The 20,750-nt window shown below is 43.2% G+C and overlaps 1 protein-coding gene across 2 annotated transcripts in view; it reads right to left on the reverse strand.

Moving 5' to 3' along the window:
• Positions 1-14,688, reverse strand: part of RNF43 (ring finger protein 43) — a 61,507-nt gene extending 46,819 nt beyond the window's left edge. For both annotated transcript variants that reach the window (XM_073667574.1, XM_073667576.1), the window contains exon 1: positions 13,933-14,688. In XM_073667574.1, coding sequence (XP_073523675.1) covers positions 13,933-14,160 — 228 coding nt within the window. In that variant the 5' untranslated portion in view covers positions 14,161-14,688. The remainder of the gene's footprint in view (positions 1-13,932) is intronic.
• Between the last annotated feature and the right edge of the window lie 6,062 nt (positions 14,689-20,750).

Below are 20,750 nucleotides of genomic sequence, written 5' to 3' on the forward strand. Positions count from 1 at the left end.
TATGTGACAGGTCACGCGATGTCAGCGGTCGAGTGACCTGTCACATGACTAAATGACGTAATGGAAGGTCCTTTTACACCATCGGGGAGCCAGGACGCATCGTACAGGAGACCAGGGGCCATCAGAAGGTGAGTATAATGTATATATTTTTTATTTTAAATTATTTTTTTTTTACAGGTACTATGGTACCCGGGTCTGGATGAGAGCCTCCTCTTCTCCAGACCCAGGTACCATCCGCACATTGAATCGCTTAATATCCGCATGTGCACATGTAGTCATGCGGATATTATGTGATTCAATGCAAGTCAATGGCGGCAATTATGCCGCGTTTCTGCAAAAATAATGGACATGCTGCGGATTTTTCCACAATGATGATCCGCATGTGCTGTGCACATGTTGCGGAAATTTCCCCTGAGGATTATCATTGGGGACCATGGGGCACGTATTACCAAGAGGTTTTTAAGCGTTTTCGCTGCAGAAATTCCGAGGCAAAAACGCTTGAAAAACGCATAGTGGGCACACAGCCTAAGACTTGGGATCCCATTGGACTCTGGCTGGCTCTATCGATTAGGTCTCAAAGGGCAATCATTTCCATATCCTAAAAGTAAGAGCGCTAACAGGGCTGAAACTGTTATATGTAAGGCTAAGGTCACATGCCCAGTAATTATCTGTTTGAAAAGGATCCAGCAGCAACCTGTTATCTTAGGAGGACAAAAAGGATCAGTTTCAAATGACTGCTTGTCTTCCATATAAAACTGGTCCAGTAAGCAAAAGATGGATCCGTTTCAAATGGAAGAAAAATAGATGGCTATTTAATGGATCCGTTTTTCTTAAGACTTCAATGTTAAAAAAAAAAAACGGATCCAGTTGCAATCATTTTTTTTTAACTTGACAAAAATTAAATTTGTCCTGCTAAAATAACAGATTTCTGCTGGATCTGTTTCAAATGGATGATTACTGGATAATGTGAACTTAGCCTAACTTGGGAGTGCCAGTTATGACTCCATGGTGGAAAAGATTTATTTACATTGCTCATCTATTTTAAACCAAGGAATAAATCTTTTCTTTTGCGCATATGACCTGTAAATAACCTTTTTGATTTGGACTATTTTTGGTTCCTTTCATCCTACCACACTATAACCATATTGGTTATCTTGTCTGTAAGAAAAGTCAAGTCAGAAAAAAAGAACGGTTAAAAAATATAATTGAAAACTGTCCCTACGTAAACGTAGAATGAACTCTTTCCTATAGCAGCAGAAAATCCTGCTGACCGCAGCAGCCACACGTATTAAGACCAGCAGTACAGGAATTTTTGAAGATGCAAGAAGCACTTTATTCACATTTTTACATCAAATGATGAATAAATGAAAAAAATAAACATTTTTGAGAAATCCATCACTAGAAAGAGGACCTGTGCCCAGTTTTTGCTCTTAATTATGCCTGCTCCACATCCAACCTTTGAAAATTCCAATTTATTTTTTTTTATTTCTTTTTTTAAAATGCCGTACGATTCCAGATATATGGGTATTATTATTAAGTGCTAATTTTTATGATCTTTACCAAGGGATCAGGGCTCATAGGATTCCCTGGGGACGCTCTGCATCATTATCCTGCGAGAAACCCCCCCTTGTAAAGACCATAAAAATTAGCATTAAATGAAAAGAAACATATTTCTGGGACTGTATGGTGGATTTAAAAAAAAAAAAAGGGAATACTTAGGGGACTAGCCAGAATAAAGGTGGAGTGAATCAGGTAACAAAACAAGGGGACAAAAGTGAAAAAAAGATTCTCCAAGTACAGACCACTGCAAAACTTCAAAGACCTAAAGACACAAACACGGAAGGGTTACAGGATGATCAGTGGCTGGATAATTGCTGAGCGCATTCACTAGCTGCACATCATGTGTTTAGCATTTCCGCAGAGGACATCTTTTCTTCACATGATAAAAGACATTTCAATTTCACAGATTTCAAAAATTGCAGGTCAGTTCTTCATTTTTCATTTCTGAGTAAACGTTCACTCATTACAGTAATTCCCTAAATACTATAAAGGGGGTGTCTGGCCGCTCTTCTTTTCAAACCCACAATAATAACCATCTGCCATTCAGGAAACCCCTCAGCAGCAAATATTTCAGATACGAGTCCACCATAACCCTGCCCAAAAACCACCACTGATCATAGGCTGAAGAGATTACTGTGTTCTCAGCTGAATGCCAACACTTAGCGATGCAAGTGATACTCCTGAATTGTGCCAGCCACAGTGCCCTGATAATACAGTACATGCCAGCAGCCGATCCGCAGCTGCTTGTATGTAACAATCTCTTGTACGTTCCAGACAGTGCTGGGAATTCATGACAGCTCGACCCCTCTGTCCTCTTCACGCAGACAACTTAAAAAGTGATAAGCAAGCGCCTGCCCTGACAGCTCTAGATGGATGGTCCACTACTGGACCTGAAAGGCAATGGAGATGCCTTGGTGTCATCATCTGGGATCTTGACAGAAGAATCTTCTCCTTCTATGGTGACCAGTCTGTTATCAAGTCATTATTACACTAATCATTACCATCATTTGGCCTTTGCTTAGCTTCAGAAGTCCAACTACGGATCATGATGTCTGGACCAGCCGTGGGTCTCCTGACCCGAACACAATAACAACATATATGCCTTTCTGGCTGTTGAGTTCAGGTCAGGAGATGGGTGGCCGGTCAGGACATCGCAGTCTATACGTGAACTGTGAATGTCAGACGCATGAAATCGATTAGGGCCAAGTTCACACATCAGTATTTGTTTGTAATTCCATCATTATATTTAACCCAAAACCAAAAGCGAAAAAAAAAAAAAAGAGAATTGGAAACACTTGCACTACTTTCTGATCCACTCCTGGTTTTGGCTCAGAAATAGTGATGGGAAATACTGATCAAAGAACTGAAGTGTGAGTGACCGTTGTGCTTTAGATAGAGATCAAAAGAGCGATCTTTCATCATCAGACTGGAAAACCTTGATATACCACAAAAAAAGGTAGTATTCTTTTTAGCATGAGAGCCTTTGTGATATATCTTTAAATTGGCCTCAAAACAAACCGGTGCTCTGCTTTGATCTTGTAATCTGTGTTCCTGAAAGATAACTGGTTATTATCTTTATGCTGAGGGCTACATGGGCAACTTTGTTGTAACATTAAATGTAATGACCAAAACCGGGGTCAATTATCAATGGCTATCTAATACATGGGCGATCGAGCTGCAGAGGTCATCCTTGGCTGAGAGCCAGTCTAGTCAATGTAAAAGCCCATTAAGATGAGCCAATAATGGGGAGCTCGCATTCGTTAGAGCACTTGTGGGCTGATTACTGACTTGTGTAAACATGCCGGCAATCACCCGACATACGGGCGAAATACCATTATCATCAGCACATCACCCCGTGTAAACAGGCGATGTGCTGCCAATAACAATGATATTCTGTGCACAAAATGATCAGATTAAGGCCAGGGGCACACGGCCGTCTATTTTCTCGACCGATTATGCAAATGACACTTGGCTCAAACTCAGAGTTTGAGCCGAGTGTCAGTTCACTGTGCTACAATCCTCTCGCAAGAGAAAACTGTATCACGGGTGCGGAGAAGATGGAGAAAGTAATTTCTCCATCTTCTCCATTGCAGACATCCGTGGTAATCAGATGACATCCGAGTGCACTCGGCCAGGCTATTAAACGACTGCCAATTAGCTTGTATATAGCCGATTGGCGGTCATTTGACAGTTGCAGCTGGCAGGAGTAAATGTATTGTAAGGCCACAGAAAAGGGTTACGTAGAAATCAAGAAAATGGCAATTTTCAAAAATGTTTTAGAAATGGTTAAGTGTACACTGGATCAGAGGCAAAATACATATATATTATATAGAGAGTATCATCTAGATATATACGTACAGTATATAGTTACATAATATATAGGGAGTATTATGTGTAAATATATAAATATATATATACATACATATAAACCTATTAACACTCTAAGGGTTCGTGCACACGTTAAGTATTTGGTGCATAAATTTCTGCATATCTTGGCAGGAAAAATGCCTGTCTGCTGTGTTTTTCACATGCGTTTTTGGTGAAGATTTTTCCCCACTTATTAGGCTACGTTCACACGATGCTTTTTTTTTTTTTTGCGGCTTTTTTTTCTGCAGTCAAAACCTGATCTCTTGGCAGTAAAAAAAGCTGCAGACAAAAAGCAGGTTTTGACTGTTTTATTTGCTGCGTTTTTCAAGATACCAAAGTTCAAATTTGCTTCCACCATATAAGCATGAACAATACAAGGTGTCTGGCCACCAATTCAAGAAATATGTGAAACCATAAAACATTTTTGGAACAAAGAGCAATTTGATCAAACTATTTAGTGGAAAAAGTATTTTAGGTCTGAAAAAATAGCAACTATTCTGAATGAAAAAGGTCACATGAGTTCATGAAAAAATACATAATCGCAAATGTAAAAACAGCAGGGCTGTGGATTCGGAGTCGTAGAGTCGGAGTCCGTTTTGGTGGAGTCGGTATAAAATGAACCGACTCCGACTCCTAAAATATATAATAAATTTGGTACAGTAGCTCAATGCAGTTTGTGGGGAATATTTTTTCATAAGGATTTGGGAAAGTTATGAAATGTCCTATAAATGTCTGTCCTATTCCTGATCTAAGGGTCTAGACTTTTAGCTGAGATAAATCTGTGCTACAGTAAATTTATCACTTAAACATGAACCATGTATGAGGGAGTCGGAGTTGGTGGCATGGAAATTGAGGAGTCGGAGTCGGAAGTTTGGCTTACCAACTCCACAGCCCTGGTTGGTCGAGCATAGTTTACCTAAGACATTGGCAGAGCATTGAGTTGGTAGACATTGTTTATTTTCTCACATTGGTAGGGCCATTGAGATGGTCAGGTATTGTTCAATTTCACATGTTGATCCGGCATTGAAATGCTCAGGTATTATTTACTTTCACACATATCACTAATTTTATTAAACTGTACAAAATGTCAGGCTTAGGTGAGGAGACCAAGACATTTTGGTTTAAACTTGGGAAAAATCCCAAAAATAAATGCTGCTCTACCTGCTTTTTTTGATGGCAGTGTTTTTTGCACTCGCATTGCTGTCTATGGGTGATAGAATGCTGCAAAAACGCTGAAAGAATTTACATTCTGCAGTTTTCAAATTCAGTCAAGAAAAAAAACAAGCATGTATGAGATTTCTGAAATCTCATAGCTTTTGCTGATACTGTAAAAAGCAGCTTTTAATTTGCAAAATCGCAGCAAAGCAACGTGTGAACAAGTGAAATCTGCAGCAAAAACGCTGAAAGAATTGACATGCTGCATCAAATCTGCAAGTCACAAAAAAGCAATGCATGCATGAGACTTCAGGATTCTCATTCACTTTGCTGGCATCAGGAAACACTTCAGGTTTATTGACAAATCTGTGCAGAAAAAAGCAACAAATCTGCAACGTGTGCACAGGCCCATACTCTGTATACATCCGTCGTATGTCGAAGCTACTATTGTACATTATTTTGCATATTATAGTAAAACATTTAGATTTCTAATATGTACAGTACAGACTAAAGGTTTGGACACACCTTCTCATTTAAAGATTTTTCTGTATTTTCATGACTATGAAAATTGTACATTCACACTGAAGGCATCAAAACTATGAATTAACACATGTGGAATTATATACTTAACAAAAAAGTGTGAAACAACTGAAAATATGTCTTATATTCTAGGTTCTTCAAAGTAGCCACCTTTTGCTTTGATGACTGCTTTGCACACTCTTGGCATTCTCTTGATGAGCTTCAACAGGTAGTCACCGGAAATGGTTTTCACTTCACAGGTGTGCCCTGTCAGGTTTAATAAGTGGGATTTCTTGCCTTATAAATGGGGTTGGGACCATCAGTTGTGTTGTGCAGAAGTCTGGTGGATACACAGCTGATAGTCCTACTGAATAGACTGTTAGAATTTGTATTATGGCAAGAAAAAAGCAGCTAAGTAAAGAAAAACGAGAGGCCATCATTACTTTAAGAAATGAAGGTCAGTCAATGCGAAAAATTGGGAAAACTTTGAAAGTGTCCCCAAGTGCAGTTGCAAAAACCATCAAGCGCTACAAAGAAACTGGCACACATGAGGACCGCCCCAGGAAAGGAAGACCAAGAGTCACCTCTGCTTCTGAGGATAAGTTTATCCGAGTCACCAGCCTCAGAAATCGCAGGTTAACAGCCGCTCAGATTAGAGACCAGGTCAATGCCACACAGAATTCTAGCAGCAGACACATCTCTACAACAACTGTTAAGAGGAGACTTTGTGCAGCAGGCCTTCATGGTAAAATAGCTGCTAGGAAACCACTGCTAAGGACAGGCAACAAGCAGAAGAGACTTATTTGGGCTAAAGAACACAAGGAATGGACATTAGACCAGTGGAAATCTGTGCTTTGGTCTGATGAGTCCAAATTTGAGATCTTTGGTTCCAACCACCGTGTCTTTGTGCGACGCAGAAAAGGTGAATGGATGGACTCTACATGCCTGGTTCCCACCGTGAAGCATGGAGGAGGAGGTGTGATGGTGTGGGGGTGCTTTGCTGGTGACACTGTTGGGGATTTATTCAAAATTGAAGGCATACTGAACCACCATGGCTACCACAGCATCTTGCAGCGGCATGCTATTCCATCCGGTTTGCGTTTAGTTGGACCATCATTTATTTTTCAACAGGACTATGACCCCAAACACACCTCCAGGCTGTGTAAGGGCTATTTGACCAAGAAGGAGAGTGATGGGGTGCTACGCCAGATGACCTGGCCTCCACAATCACCAGACCTGAACCCAATCGAGATGGTTTGGGGTGAGCTGGACCGCAGAGTGAAGGCAAAAGGGCCAACAAGTGCTAAGCATCTCTGGGAACTCCTTTAAGATTGTTGGAAGACCATTTCCGGTGACTACCTCTTGAAGCTCATCAAGAGAATGCCAAGAGTGTGCAAAGCAGTCATCAAAGCAAAAGGTGGCTACTTTGAAGAACCTAGAATATAGGACATATTTTCAGTTGTTTCACACTTTTTTGTTAAGTATATAATTCCACATGTGTTAATTCATAGTTTTGATGCCTTCAGTGTGAATGTACAATTTTCATAGTCATGAAAATACAGAAAAATCTTTAAATGAGACGGTGTGTCCAAACTTTTGGTCTGTACTGTATATAAACAAAATTACATTGAGAACCCCGCTAACGTCCTAAAATAGAGCATCTTGGTATTCTGTGAAGGCTGTACGCACTGGATGCCAATGGGGTTCCCAACGTTTAGACCCCTATTGCAATGACTTTTTTAAAACTGTAATGAACCTTTCCAAAAAATATAACTGTTGGACCCCAGAATCAGGTTTGTGACTCCATTGCCTTCTCTATTATTCCATATCCAGGATAGTTAAGAGGAGAGTATGACACTTCTAAAATGGCACATAAAGGGGGAAAAAGTGAAAACGTAAACATATGTCCTCACAAACTTTCCTTTATTCACTTTAAAAACACCATAAAAATTTATGCTTGAAAAAAAACATCTTGCTCTGAGAACAGATCTGTTTTCCTTGGCAATGGCGCTGGTCGGAAGCCTTGAGTTGGATAATGAGAAGTTCCCCAGTTCTTGTATGTTGTAACATTAATGACATAATAAAAAGCATGCATTTCAATAACAGAGCGAGCTCTCTTCCTTACAACCCACCTGCTCCCTCTCCCACAGCCAAGTCCTCATGCCAGGCAGAAGTATTCACCCACTGCTGCTGCCCTGATCGGTGCCAGGAACAATGCATGCGTGTGCGCACTACACAGGGCTTACAAGTAATTAAGGTTCCCACAAACCTCACCAAGTGTGAAATATGGCTGAAACCTGACGAATGCACCCACCGGCTAGCCGTCCTATATCTTCTGATATTACACAATTTTCTGCTACAGGCCTGACTCACCATAAGTAATCTTTTTTTTTTGTTGTTCGCCTTGTTCACACTTGGGATATCAAAGGCATACGAGCCATAAAAAAAGACAGCCTAATCGATTTGCAATTTTCAAGATGCACTGGCTGCAGACTCCTGGGATTTATCCACTCTTGGTGTAATGGAGGTCTGAAATTGTCCGATATCCACTTCCTGTCTTAACGGAGGCTGATTCTTCTGCTTTAAATCCATGCTTTACACTTCAGCTCTTCTTACATTTTATGAAACGCTATTTCGGCATTTGGGGCATTTATCTTATGTGCTTGGGATTTTGCCGCAGATCGGCAAAGGAATTCAATATAAGACATATATAATGGGGTTTTATAAATCTCATCCATATCCACTGTTCTAAGTATTGTATGAGCAATCTGGATTAAAGGGTTATTCTTATCGTTAAAGTATCCCCAGCCATAGGATGGGCAATAATGTGTGGATCGGTGGGGGACGGACAGCATAGACCCCCCCACGGATCCCAAGAATGGGGCTCAGGAATACCCCGTTGGAATAGAGCAATGGCCTCACATACGTGCAGCCACCGCTCCAGTCATTCACTTTGGAAGTGACAGAAAAACCCAAACACTGTACTTGGCTCTCACGGGCACTCCCATAGGGTGAACAATGCTCCTTTTTTTTTTACTATGGGCTTAGCATCACCTACATACACCACAGCGAGGGAATAAAAAAAGGGTCTAAAATGGCAGCAATATAATATATAGCTGGAAATTCTGAATAATTGACCACAATTATCACAAAATCTAAAACTAGAGATAAGCGGCCAAAGTTCATCCATGTTTATAGACGGCAGCTTACGCTATTTCTCAGGAGAAGAGGATTATGTACAACCCCTGTCACAATCCTGTATAGTGTTTGCCATTTACACATTTATTTTAAACTTTCTATAATTTGTTCTACAGAATAGGATTCATTTACTAATAAGTGTTGATCAGTCCTAGGACCAGGGGTGGACATATCATTGGGGAACCGGTACAGTCGCACAGGAGTCTAGAGGTAAGGGGGCCCATGTCCACCTTTAAAGCAGGTGGAATTGTGCATTATGAGGAGTTATTGGACTGCAAAGGGCCGATATATTGTTCTTGCACAGGGGTCTCTTCTGTCTGTGTCTGCCAGTGCCTTAGACCACACCATTAGGATCCTCAGGCAATATGTCAAATAGGTCTTCCCAGTAATTACATAACTTTGCCAGAAGATAGGTGATCAGAGCGTAGCTACAGCGTTTGTAGCCACACTGAAACCTCGGGAGTCCCAAGAGGTCTCTTTGGCCATATAAGAAGACCAATAGTATTAAATACCTGTGATAGTTGGGGTCCCTGTTAGTGATTTTGCATAGGGGGCCATTAGCTTATTGTAAGTGGTGATCGCTGGGGGTGCAACCGCTGGGACCCTTACTGATCACAAGAACAGGCAACCAAAGCCTGTGTGCATGGAGTAGTAGTCTGCATGCGTGACCACTACGCCATTCATTTATATGGCAATGACGGACATAGCTGAGCTATCAGTCTCATAGAGGAGAATGGAGCGGTAGTCATACATGGCGCTATTGGTCCATTCACACATGGGTTCCTTGTTCTTACGCTAGGTGGGGGCCCCAGCAGTTACTCCCCAGCAATCATATATTTATTACCTATCCTGTGTAATGAAAGCAAAGGCACCTGATGACCCTACCTAACTTATAACAGCATCCAGTTCAAAACTAGTCCCACGTTCAGTGCTATTCTTCTACTCAAAAACTCAGCATCCATCCGTCATAGAAATCCATAGCACGGCATACTTAATTTTGCAGTGGTTTTCTGTATGCAGCGCTTTCCTATACGGTATAATAGTATGCCAACGTATAACGGCCAGAATGTCCTTTTGGCCTCTACTAAGGGAATGGAGCCTATGGCAATAATAAAGTACTTACTAGAGCTTTTGTTGGGACTATATATGCGGCTAAGTGTAATATACACATAGGGCCCGATTTATCATTTGCAAAGTTTTTTAAGCCACTTTTCTTTGTCTTGTGGAATTTGTTGATGTTTTTTGTGCCAAATTCTTTGTAATGGCACAAGTGGTTCATCAATTTTGCAAAAAATCAAACATGCTCTTTATTTTTGTATTTAACCCACTTTGTGACTTTTTAGCGCAGTCACATGTTCTGTTAAGATGTTGCAAAATTTGAGTTAAAAGAAAAAGGCATACATAAAAATCACTCCAGGGGGTGGCTGGAGTATATTTGCACAAAAATGTTGCTACTTTAAAAAAAAAAGTCACAATTGACGAATCAGACGAAAGTATCTTGAAACATCAAACCTGCCCAAAATATATATATATATATAAATATAAAAAAACAAAACAAGCAAACACATAAAAAAAAAAAAACACAAACTAAAAGAGAAAAAAAGAGCGAGTAAAAAACACACAAAAAACACACTATTTCCTTTCATGTCTCTGAACGTTTAACATTAAACACCTACTAGAAAGCTGCATCCCAATCAGTATGTCTCCATCAACCTGTCCTCTCACTAAGCTCCTCTTTCCTTTTCCCATAGACTTCAATATGCAGCTGTAATCTGATACTTCAGTGAGCTGGCAGGATTTTAGCTGAATTTCAGAGGTGGCTCATAAGCGGAGAAAGAAGCATATTTCTCTGAAAAGATGTATTTCTAATATTTGCTTCTACTATTTATTTATTTATGCAAGGTGTCTCGAGACCTCCTAATTTCTTTGGATACACAGATATACCTATCTAAATTGTGATCTTGATATGATGGCAGCAAACTGAATTTTATGGGGCTGGACTTGACCAGGAGATGGAATTTAAGAAATGATAAAAGTGAGCACACATCCTAATGTTATACATGAAGATATAAAATCATCAAACTGGAACAAAGAGGCACTTGTGTGGCATGATAAAGCTGGCATTCAGCGGGCAATTTTATTATAGTAATCTGTAGAATCAGTTATTCTGTGCCTCATTATAGGAATGATAGGATTACAGGGGGTTCTGCTGCTTATTACAGAGCGCTGTAGAGCTCATGTGTATGGGACACTAAGAAAACTATACTTACAGAATGTAAATGTACCGTATTGTTCTGACAGTGATGGGGCTCATGTAAGATAAAGTGGCAGGAAATGTCCCAATTTAGGCTTTAAAGATGACCCTAATACCGCCAGAGATCACAGGATTCAGAGCACAGAAATGAGGTTGGTCCAGGTGGTAAGTATGGATTTGCTTTTTGTTTATGTACCCTGTGGCCATTAAGGGTATGTGCAGACGGTCAGGAGCCATTGCGGGCCAAACTTAGAACTAGATCATAAATAGAAGATGAAAGTGAAGAAAACACTGAGGGGGCGAATTCATCAAGATGTTTTTACCAAAAAAACTGAAAAATATCTAGTTTGTGCACGAATGGCGAAGATGCACAAAGATTTCGTGACTTTTTGTGTTTTCATGTCAAGTCCACTAACTTTTTGAAAAGTTGTCAGGAGGGAGCGTGGCTTATTGCTGCCCAATAGATTGGCTTTAATTTACATGATAAATTACAGCAGAAATGTACTAGATTACTAGATTTCTGGCTCTGGCACACTGATTGCTGAAAGATGTGGTAACTTCATAACAAGCCTGATATACAGAACGCCAGTCTTGATCAATTATCTCCTAAGACTTCTCCCTTTTTTTGTATACACGCCTAGGCCTCATTCAGACTTTCATTTTTCACGTATATCTCCTATGCATGGCCTTCACGGAAAAAAACATACCCATTATAAACTTGAACTATGGAGCAGTGTGTTCGCAAAAAATTCACGGAGACTTGTCTTTTATTGATCGGAGCCACGGATCAAAATCAACCATACAAGTCAATGGGATGGCGTCACTGTGCAGTCTGTGTGCTGTACATGATTAATATTGTAATGAATAGCAGAAGCTTTTGTAATTATTTTATTTAATAAAATCACTGATGGCAAAATCTTACACACTGACGAAAATCTGATGGTAAAACAGAATCACTGATCAAACAAACACTGATACAATTCAGATCATAAACACTGATGAAACGTGGACTGTTTTTTCTGCGTCTGTAAAAAAATCACTGATGTCTGAATGAGGCCTTAGCTTTGGCTTCATAAACTGTAGCAAAAACCTGAACTTGGAAGCAAACGCTACGTCGTGTTTAAGATTAGTGACGCTTCAACTTTGGGGCCACTTTCATTTGACAAATGCATTCACAGGTCCCTAACTAGCGGAAAATCACATTATGTTGGGAGAGTTAGGCTGGATTCACACCACCAGGTATGGACTGAGATGCACGGAGTGGACGAGGGTCTCCGAACCCGAATACGACAGTCTCATAGGCATATATGAGGCTGTCGCGTTTTGGGTCAGAAGACCCCCTGCCAGAGTATACATCCCAGTTCATAATTAGACTGAATTTTGCAAGTTTCAAAGCTTTTGAACAAGCTTTCTTAATGTTTTCTTAAACGTGAAGTTTCACTTTAACGCTACAGTTTTACAAGTGCACAAAATTGTATAGAAGATACAATAGTATAGTTGTAGCCTACTGTGACAGAAAGTGGTCCAGGTACATTGTGTTCCCCGCTGCTATTTGTGAAGTTACCGGATTCCCAAAAGTGACCGCACAGGAGGGACCTGAGAGGCCGGGTGATAATAAAGCCGTGTTCAATACTATGGTAAATATTGGGGATATTACTGTATATAACCTGGATTTATAAACATGGAAGCTAAACTGTCAGCAAAGAAGACAGATTTGTGCTGCAGCAGAGGACGGTCTGGACTGGATGCAATGGCAGAAACCCCTAACCTGGGAGCGGTCTGGGGTCTGTATGGGGTCTTCAGCCCCTGGAAGTAAACAAGAATGTTTCTATTCACTGACAGCAAGCAAAAAATCTTAAAACTGGACACAATGATGTTACACAATTGTAGAACTGTCCACTGTATGATACATATAAATCTGGGGGTTATGATGTCGCCAGCTCAGGAGGTGGCACCTGAAATCTAGAAAGGTCTTGGCTGACTTACGACGGGACCCATGGCGGCACAGACTGTAAAAAAACAGAACCTGATGGAAAGCGAATACCACCAATGTGAACAGAGACTAAGGATGAGAGAACCATTTTATTTTTGGAGGTGCAACCACTGCTCCATTTTAAGTCCTGGCGTCACACAAATGATTGGGGTTAACATAAAATAGAGGTAACAAAATCGGATTATTTTGGTCTTAGAAAGTGTCTCTCCCAGGAGAATTCTGCATAGAAATGTCTGACAATCCATGAGGAACGTGTCACACGAGGCTACCTCGTTATCTGGCATGGTAGGTTTCATACGACGCTGTATGAAGGTCATTATTACCCGGCACACTGGAAGTCCTTATCTCCACATCACGAGTACGTAGTGATTGTGCCAGCAGAGCCGCCATAGACGTGCTGGCGTTTCACCCCAAGTTTATGGCTTATGATAATAACTGAGAATTAGGCGCCAACATTCAGACAAAATCAATTGAAATATTATTCCTAGGAAACATTAGACATTGATTATTACCTGCCGCCCATATCGGTGCTGGATTTCCAGCACATGGTCGCCCAGGTGAAGCCATCAGGTCTGTGGGCAGCGGGCATGTAGTGCCTTCTACCTTTCCGAGTGAAGGGCAGCATTTGCGGTGGCTTTCATGTTATTTTTGTACACTACATAGTTATTATGCCCGATCAGGTCCTCACCTCTGCAAACATGGCAGCGCACACCATGACTGTGCCCACAGCACCTACATGTAACAACTTGTGGGCACTGCCAGGCCTGGTCGCACTCAGGAGAGTCATTAGGGGCAACTAGGACGTGTGCGGCAGGTGCTACATGCCAAGGGGCAGGGTGGTTATATACAGCAAACTGCCCCTTTAGCTCCAGCTCTGGTCACTCACCTGGAACAACTTGCCCTCCGCGCCGGTCACATCTGCCACCATGGCGAACACCCCCTCCACGGTGAAGTTTGGGGTCTCCATCTTCAGAGGGTAGACCTTGAGCAGGGCTTTCTGCTTGGGTTCCTGCTCAGTGAGTGCCAGCCTCGCCTGTAGAGTCACCAGAAGCAGCAGCCAGTGGGATGCCAGCTGCAGCCGGGCTCTAGTCATACTGCAGCCAGCAGCCGGCATCCATAGCCAGTCCCAGGAACCCTGCGTGCCAGCAGTGCCAGCCGCTACCCCCAGGGCAGGGGCCCCCCATCCATGGCCTGGGCTGTCACGTAATCCTCAGTAGCTGCTCACAGCACAGCCCCGTCCATTCATTGACTCCTCTACTAGCACCAGGGGGGCTCAGCCTGGTACATGGGCAGCATCATGCCCGCAGCGTGAGGCGCCGTGCCCGGCGAGGTGCACAGGTAGATGAGGCCGTGTAGCCGGTCAGTGCCCCCTCCTCCTGCTCAGTGGTCGCAGCACAGGCCCCTTCTAGCTCCACTCACATCTCCCTGAGCCAATCCCAGCTGAGCAGAAGGTGGATTCCAGCTCCTGCCGCCCTGTGTACAACTTCTGTCCGCAGCTCAGTGCTCGCAGTGAGGACGCTTCTTCCCAGGACACTGAGCTCCCTCCCCGGGGACTGTGCTGCTGTGCTCCTACCTGCTGACACAAAGTGAGGGTGGAGCAGCTGCAGGCGATCCCCTCCCCTCCCCCCTCACTGGAGAATGTGGTTCTGCTGGCTCCCAGACTCCCTCTGCAGCCTGGCGGACAGATGGCAGCTCCCTGCCTGCTGCTGGATGCCTACTGCCTGCCTGCCTGCTGCTGCAGCCTCCTCTCTGCACATAATGCACTGCTCAGTCAGTGTCAGGGTGTCACACATGGCCATGGAGCGCAGGCAGATATATATAGAGGCCCCAGTGCAAGGACTGTGTATGGGACCACAGTAACCCCTAGTACATCACAAAGCGCCTCATTATTTCTCTCAGAATCCAAGAGATCAGCCTAACATGGATCCTAGTAGTCGGGGCCCCCTAATCTACTGTGCCCCTATGCAGCTGCACACATTGCACCCTATGTCCAGTCCTGCTGTGGAGCTTCCTGTAGGGCAGAACCAAGGAATGTGCAGGGGCTGCCAATGGGAACAAGTATCGCCCCCTGTGCGGCCAACATGCAAGCTGTGCTGGTGACGCTGTTCACACCTGTTATATGCTGCAGTTTTCAAGCAGTTTCATAGTCAGTGGTCACGTGGTGATTTAATATGGATCTAAGCGTGTATTCTATGCCATAATTTGTTGAAAGATCTGCTTTGCCATTCCTCCGTCCATTCATTTTTTTTCACCCTGCGTTAATCGCAGATTTCTGATACGGAGTCGCTGGTAATTTTTTCACAGAAAAAAATCCATGGTGTTACCATAGCTTTTAAATGGGATTGTATGAGATTAGAAAAGTACGTGTGCATTCAGAAACAGCGCCACTCTCGTACACAGGCTGCTTCTGGTGTTACAACTGAGGTGAGGAACATACCTCACATAGTCGCCAACCCTATTTTCCTGCTATTATTTATTGTTAAACCACAACTTTAAGCAAGCTGGAGTAAGTGATGGCACGGCTATGAGCCCCCCTCTAACTCCCCACAATGCTTAGGAAATCAGGTTGGGGAGATGATTGACTTTGTAAAAGGACAACTGGGGCACAGGCGAAAGTGAAAATGGCAAACACAGCACAGCTCCACATCTTCAGTCCTTGACTATTAGTGATGCTCAAATTTAAAGGGAACGATCCTCTTTATATAGACTAGTGGGGAATCGCAACAGCGGTACAGAGGAGTGTCAGGGGATCGGTAGGTATGTGGTTTTTATTATTTTTAGAGCTCTTTGTTAAATTAAAAAAAAAGTTAAAAAGTTGGACAAGTCTGGATTGTAAAGGTGATCTGTGGAGCTATCAATCTGTAAAGAAGCCTTTACCTTTAAGTCTCCCTGCAGTTATAGGCTATGTTTTCTTATAGAAATATAATCTGCTCTCAGGCATGCCACTTGGGCAAAGAGCTTGCAATTAAAGGTCAACTAAAGTTCTCAGCAAATTACAGTGTAGTGTTCACTAACTTTTGGCTGTCAGAGCATGCTGGGAGTTGTAGTTTTGCAGCAGTTTAAGAGATACAGATTAGAGACCTCTGCAAAGAAGCTTAGTCTAAGGCTATGTGCCCACTATGCGGAATTGAAGCAGAAAATTTCCGCAGCGTTTCTGCATGTTCTTGGGCAGTAAAAACGCTTGCGGATTTTACACGCGTTTTTACATGCGGATTTGACTTGCGTTTTTCAGATGCATTGTGATCTCAAATCCGCATGCGGACACGCACAAACAATGGACATGCTGCGGATTTTTCCGCAAGAAAAATCCGCTGCGGAATATTCTGCAGCATGGGCACAGAACATGCAGATTATCATTGGGGATCATGGGGCACGGATTAACAAGCGTTTTGCAAGCGTTTACGCTGTGGAAATTCCGCATTAAAAACGCTTGAAAAACGCATCGTGGGCACGCAACCTAACAGTTGCTCTCCAGGAAGAACTACTGGAAGGAGTAGAGAAAGTCTGGAAGGAGTTGTAGTCCCACATTAGCAGAATGGCTGTAACTTGCCTTGTTCGTGGTGAATCTACAGAACAATAAAGCACTGGACTAGTTTTTAACTTAGTGACGACCATAATGATCACCAGTCTGTGGATCCTGGGTGTCTTCTGCCAATATGGTTCCAAAATGTTATCATCTTGTTCTGCATCTCAAAGGTTTGAAAGTCCTTTGCTCCAAAGACGGAGATGCATAAGGGCCTCATTATATGGCCGAACACGGCGCTCATAAAATTCTCTTGTCTCTTACATATCACTTATGCCTCTAATTTTACATGGTAGTTTTTCCATTATATTAGAAAAAAAAGATCAAATTACATAAGTTCTTCTAGAGTAGAATACAGTTCTTTTCTTTAACGGTAGGACACAGCTCCACATAGCGGCACCGCACCATCTGTGCCTTAGCAGTAGGATTGAAGCATTAGTGTAACATTCCTGGTGGCGTGCTTGCATAGTGCACCACCTCCCACTATGCAAGACCGCAATCTTACCTGTCAGTCCAGCCTGCAAACCTTGCTCCAGTTCATGCTGTGTGCATGTCTCTTGTCTGATTGCTTAGGGCGGCGGCCCGGTTACTTCCTGATTCTTATAGCTGCTGTGGGCACACTCCTAATGCGTCCTCAGCCTATTGCTGTGAGTCACTGGATATTTAAACCCCCTCCACCCAGAAGGAGATGCCTGAGCAGCACTAACTATCAGTGTGCTCCTTGCCTCTGAGTTGCCAGGTCTTGTCCTGTATCTTGTCTGTTTCTGCCACCCTGGGGGCTGCATACCCAGACCTGTTATCTCTGACTTCTAGTCTGTTTCCGCCACTCTGGGGGCTGTATACCCAGACCTGTTACCTGTGATTTCTAGTCCGTTTCCGCCACTCTGGGGGCTGTATACCCAGGCTCGTTCTTGTAGCTCGTTGCAGTAGCAGTTCCTGTCTGAACTGTATCCTAGCCTGTTACCTGTTTGTCTCTATGTCCGTACCTTCCCTTTTCCTGCAGTGTCTGAACCTGCACCTAACCCCAACTCGTTGTCTCTGTACTTCTGTTTGTGAGTTTACACTGTGTTCCAAATTATTATGCAAATAATATTTTCTCAGATTTTCATAAATTACCTATATGAATTGCAGTAATTGTAATTTTCCAGTCAAATAACTATTAGAGTACAATTGAAAGGTTTTTGTACAAACTGCCTATGATAACAGTATATTTTTTAAAAAAATAAAAAACTCAAACTGCACTCAAAATGCATGTTCCAAATTATTATGCACAGCAGAGTTTTCAACCTTTTCATTTTAATAAAGAACAAAAAAATGGTCATTTTTGAAATTATAAGCATTAGCAGGTTATTACAAACTGAAATCAAACAGTTTTCAACTCAAAACTTTATTCTAGGTGATGTTGCATTTGCACATAGGACCCCTTGTTCGAAAGGAGCTTCTGAACTCTCTCGTCCATTGAATTTGTCAGGTTTTGGATGGTTTCTGCTCTAATTGTTTTGCATGAGGACAGAATACCCTCCCAGAGCTGTTGCTTAGATGTGAACTGCCTCCCGCCATCATAGACACTCCTTTTGATGATGCTCCAGAGGTTCTCAATGGGGTTGAGGTCAGGGGAGCATGGGGGCCACACCATAAGTTTGTCCCCTTTTATGCCCATAGCAGCCAGAGATGCAGATGTGTTATGTGCAGCATGAGACGGGGCATTATCATGCATGAAATGATCTCGATGGTCCAGATGGATGGAGTGGAGGATGGCTGGTTGATGGACACCCCATGCAAACACGGCTACGGCGCTAACAAGAAGGAGGGCTGCAATCATGGGGAGAGAGATTGTCGGCCCTTTTAGGATCCCTGAAGGGGTAAAGATGAACTCCATAATGTATGTTGAGTTTCTCAAACAGCACTTCCTTCCATGGTTCAAGAAGAAGAACCGTGCATTCCGCAGCAAGATCATTTTCATGCATGATAATGCCCCGTCTCATGCTGCACATAACACATCTGCATCTCTGGCTGCTATGGGCATAAAACGGGACAAACTTATGGTGTGGCACCCATGCTCCCCTGACCTCAACCCCATTGAGAACCTCTGGAGCATCATCAAAAGGAGTGTCTATGATGGCGGGAGGCAGTTCACATCTAAGCAACAGCTCTGGGAGGGTATTCTGTCCTCATGCAAAACAATTAAAGCAGAAACCATCCAAAACCTGACAAATTCAATGGACGAGAGAGTTCAGAAGCTCCTTTCGAACAAGGGATCCTATGTGCAAATGTAACATCACCTACAATAAAGTTTTGAGTTGAAAACTGTTTGATTTCAGTTTTTAATAACCTGCTAATGCTTATAATTTCAAAAATGACCATATTTTTGTTCTTTATTAAAATGAAAAGGTTGAAAACTCTGCTGTGCATAATAATTTGGAACATGCATTTTGAGTGCAGTTTGAGCTTTTTATTTTTTTTTAAATATACTGTTATCATAGTCAGTTTGTACAAAAACCTTTCAATTGTACTCTAATAGTTATATGACTGGAAAATTACAATGACTGCAATTCATATAGGTAATTTGGGAAAATCTGAGAAAATATTATTTGCATAATAATTTGGAACACAGTGTAGTGTCCACTCGCTACTTCATTGTAAGTACCCTGTGTGTATCTGGTTCTGCTTGTCCCTTTTCCCTTCCTCTGTATCTACCTCCTGTGTTCTAGCCACCTTCCTGTATTTTCCAGTCTGTTCCATGTGAACAGAGCCCTGTACTCTCTGCCTGCACCTTCAGCCCTGTTGTGCTCTGCCTTGTCCACCGCACCTGTGGTTTCGCTCCGCTCTGCTTGCTCACCGCGTCAGCGGTTTCTCTCTGCTCTGCCTTGCCCACCGCTCCGGCGGTTCCGCTCTGCTCTGCTTATTCACCGCTCTGGCGGTTCCTCTCTGCTCTGCCTTGTTCACCGCACCTGCGGTTTCGCTCTGCTCTGCCTTGTCCACCGCTCCGGCGGTTCCTCTCTGCTCTGTCTTGTCCACCGCTCCGGAGGTTTCGCTCTGCTCTGCCTTGTCCACCGCACATGCGGTTTCGCTCCGCCCTGCTTGCTCACCGCGTCAGCGGTTTCTCTCTGCTCTCTCTTGCCCACCGCTCCGGCGGTTCCTCTCTGCTCTGCCTTGTCCACCACTCCGACGGTTCCGCTCTGCCTAGTCCACCGCTCCGGCGGTTTCGCTTTACTCTGCTTTTCTACCGCATCTGTGGCTCTGTTCCTGTCTCCCAGTCTGTACTGGACCCTATCCAGCCTGCGCTCCAACCTGCTAGTATCTCCCTGTCTGCACTCCAGCCGTGCTTGCCTGTACCCACCTGTCTGCATACCAGCTGTGCTTGCCAGTACCCACCTGTCTGCATACCAGCCGTGCTTACCAGTATCCAACTGTCTGCATACCAGCCGTGCCTGCCAATACCCACCTGCCTGTATGCCAGTCTAACCTGCCTGTTCCTGCATTCCCCGGTGTGGGTCAACAGCTGTGACCGGGGTCTGACCTGGAGTAGCACCTGGTCCCTCTGCTCGGTTCCTCCTTGGTTCACGGAATCGACTGAGCTGCCGTGCGACCTTGGTCAGATCGGGTTGATACTTAGTTACGCCCCTCCAGGCACTCCTCGGTTCATGGTACAGTGGGATTACTAATCACGCTCACGCCAGTCAGTCCGGGCGCGAGCGTAACAATTAGTATATGATACATTAAAGGGACTCTGTCAGCAGGGTTTTGCTATGTAATAAACAGCAGAATGAGGTAGGGACAGAGACCCTGATTACAGCGATGTATCACTTAGTTTACTGGGTGCAGCACTTATGATGGAGTCAGTCTTCTCTGCGGCAGATCTAGCAGAGCTCAGTAATTGAGCTGTGTATAACCTCAACCTACACCACAGCTTTCTGTGTACTTTCTATAGTAACAGAGAGCTGCTAATCAGTGCTGGGGGAGTGGTTGGACTAGGATGCATGAGGCCAGTTGTCCTGTAGTGCTAATATCCTGCTGATTGTATTAAAACAGCAAAATAGCCTAGTCAGTGACACATCACTGTATTCAGGCTCTCTGCCCCTATATTATGCTGCTCTCAGATTACATAGCAAAACCTGCTGTCAGATTCCGATGATTATACGCCTGTCTGCTCTTAATCATTTTTTCTTTGTCATATCACT

This window comes from Phyllobates terribilis, unplaced genomic scaffold, assembly GCF_046119375.1.
Source record: "Phyllobates terribilis strain yellow unplaced genomic scaffold, ASM4611937v1 Scaffold_2__4_contigs__length_985480577, whole genome shotgun sequence".
In the NCBI taxonomy this organism is placed as follows: Eukaryota; Metazoa; Chordata; class Amphibia; order Anura; family Dendrobatidae; genus Phyllobates; species Phyllobates terribilis.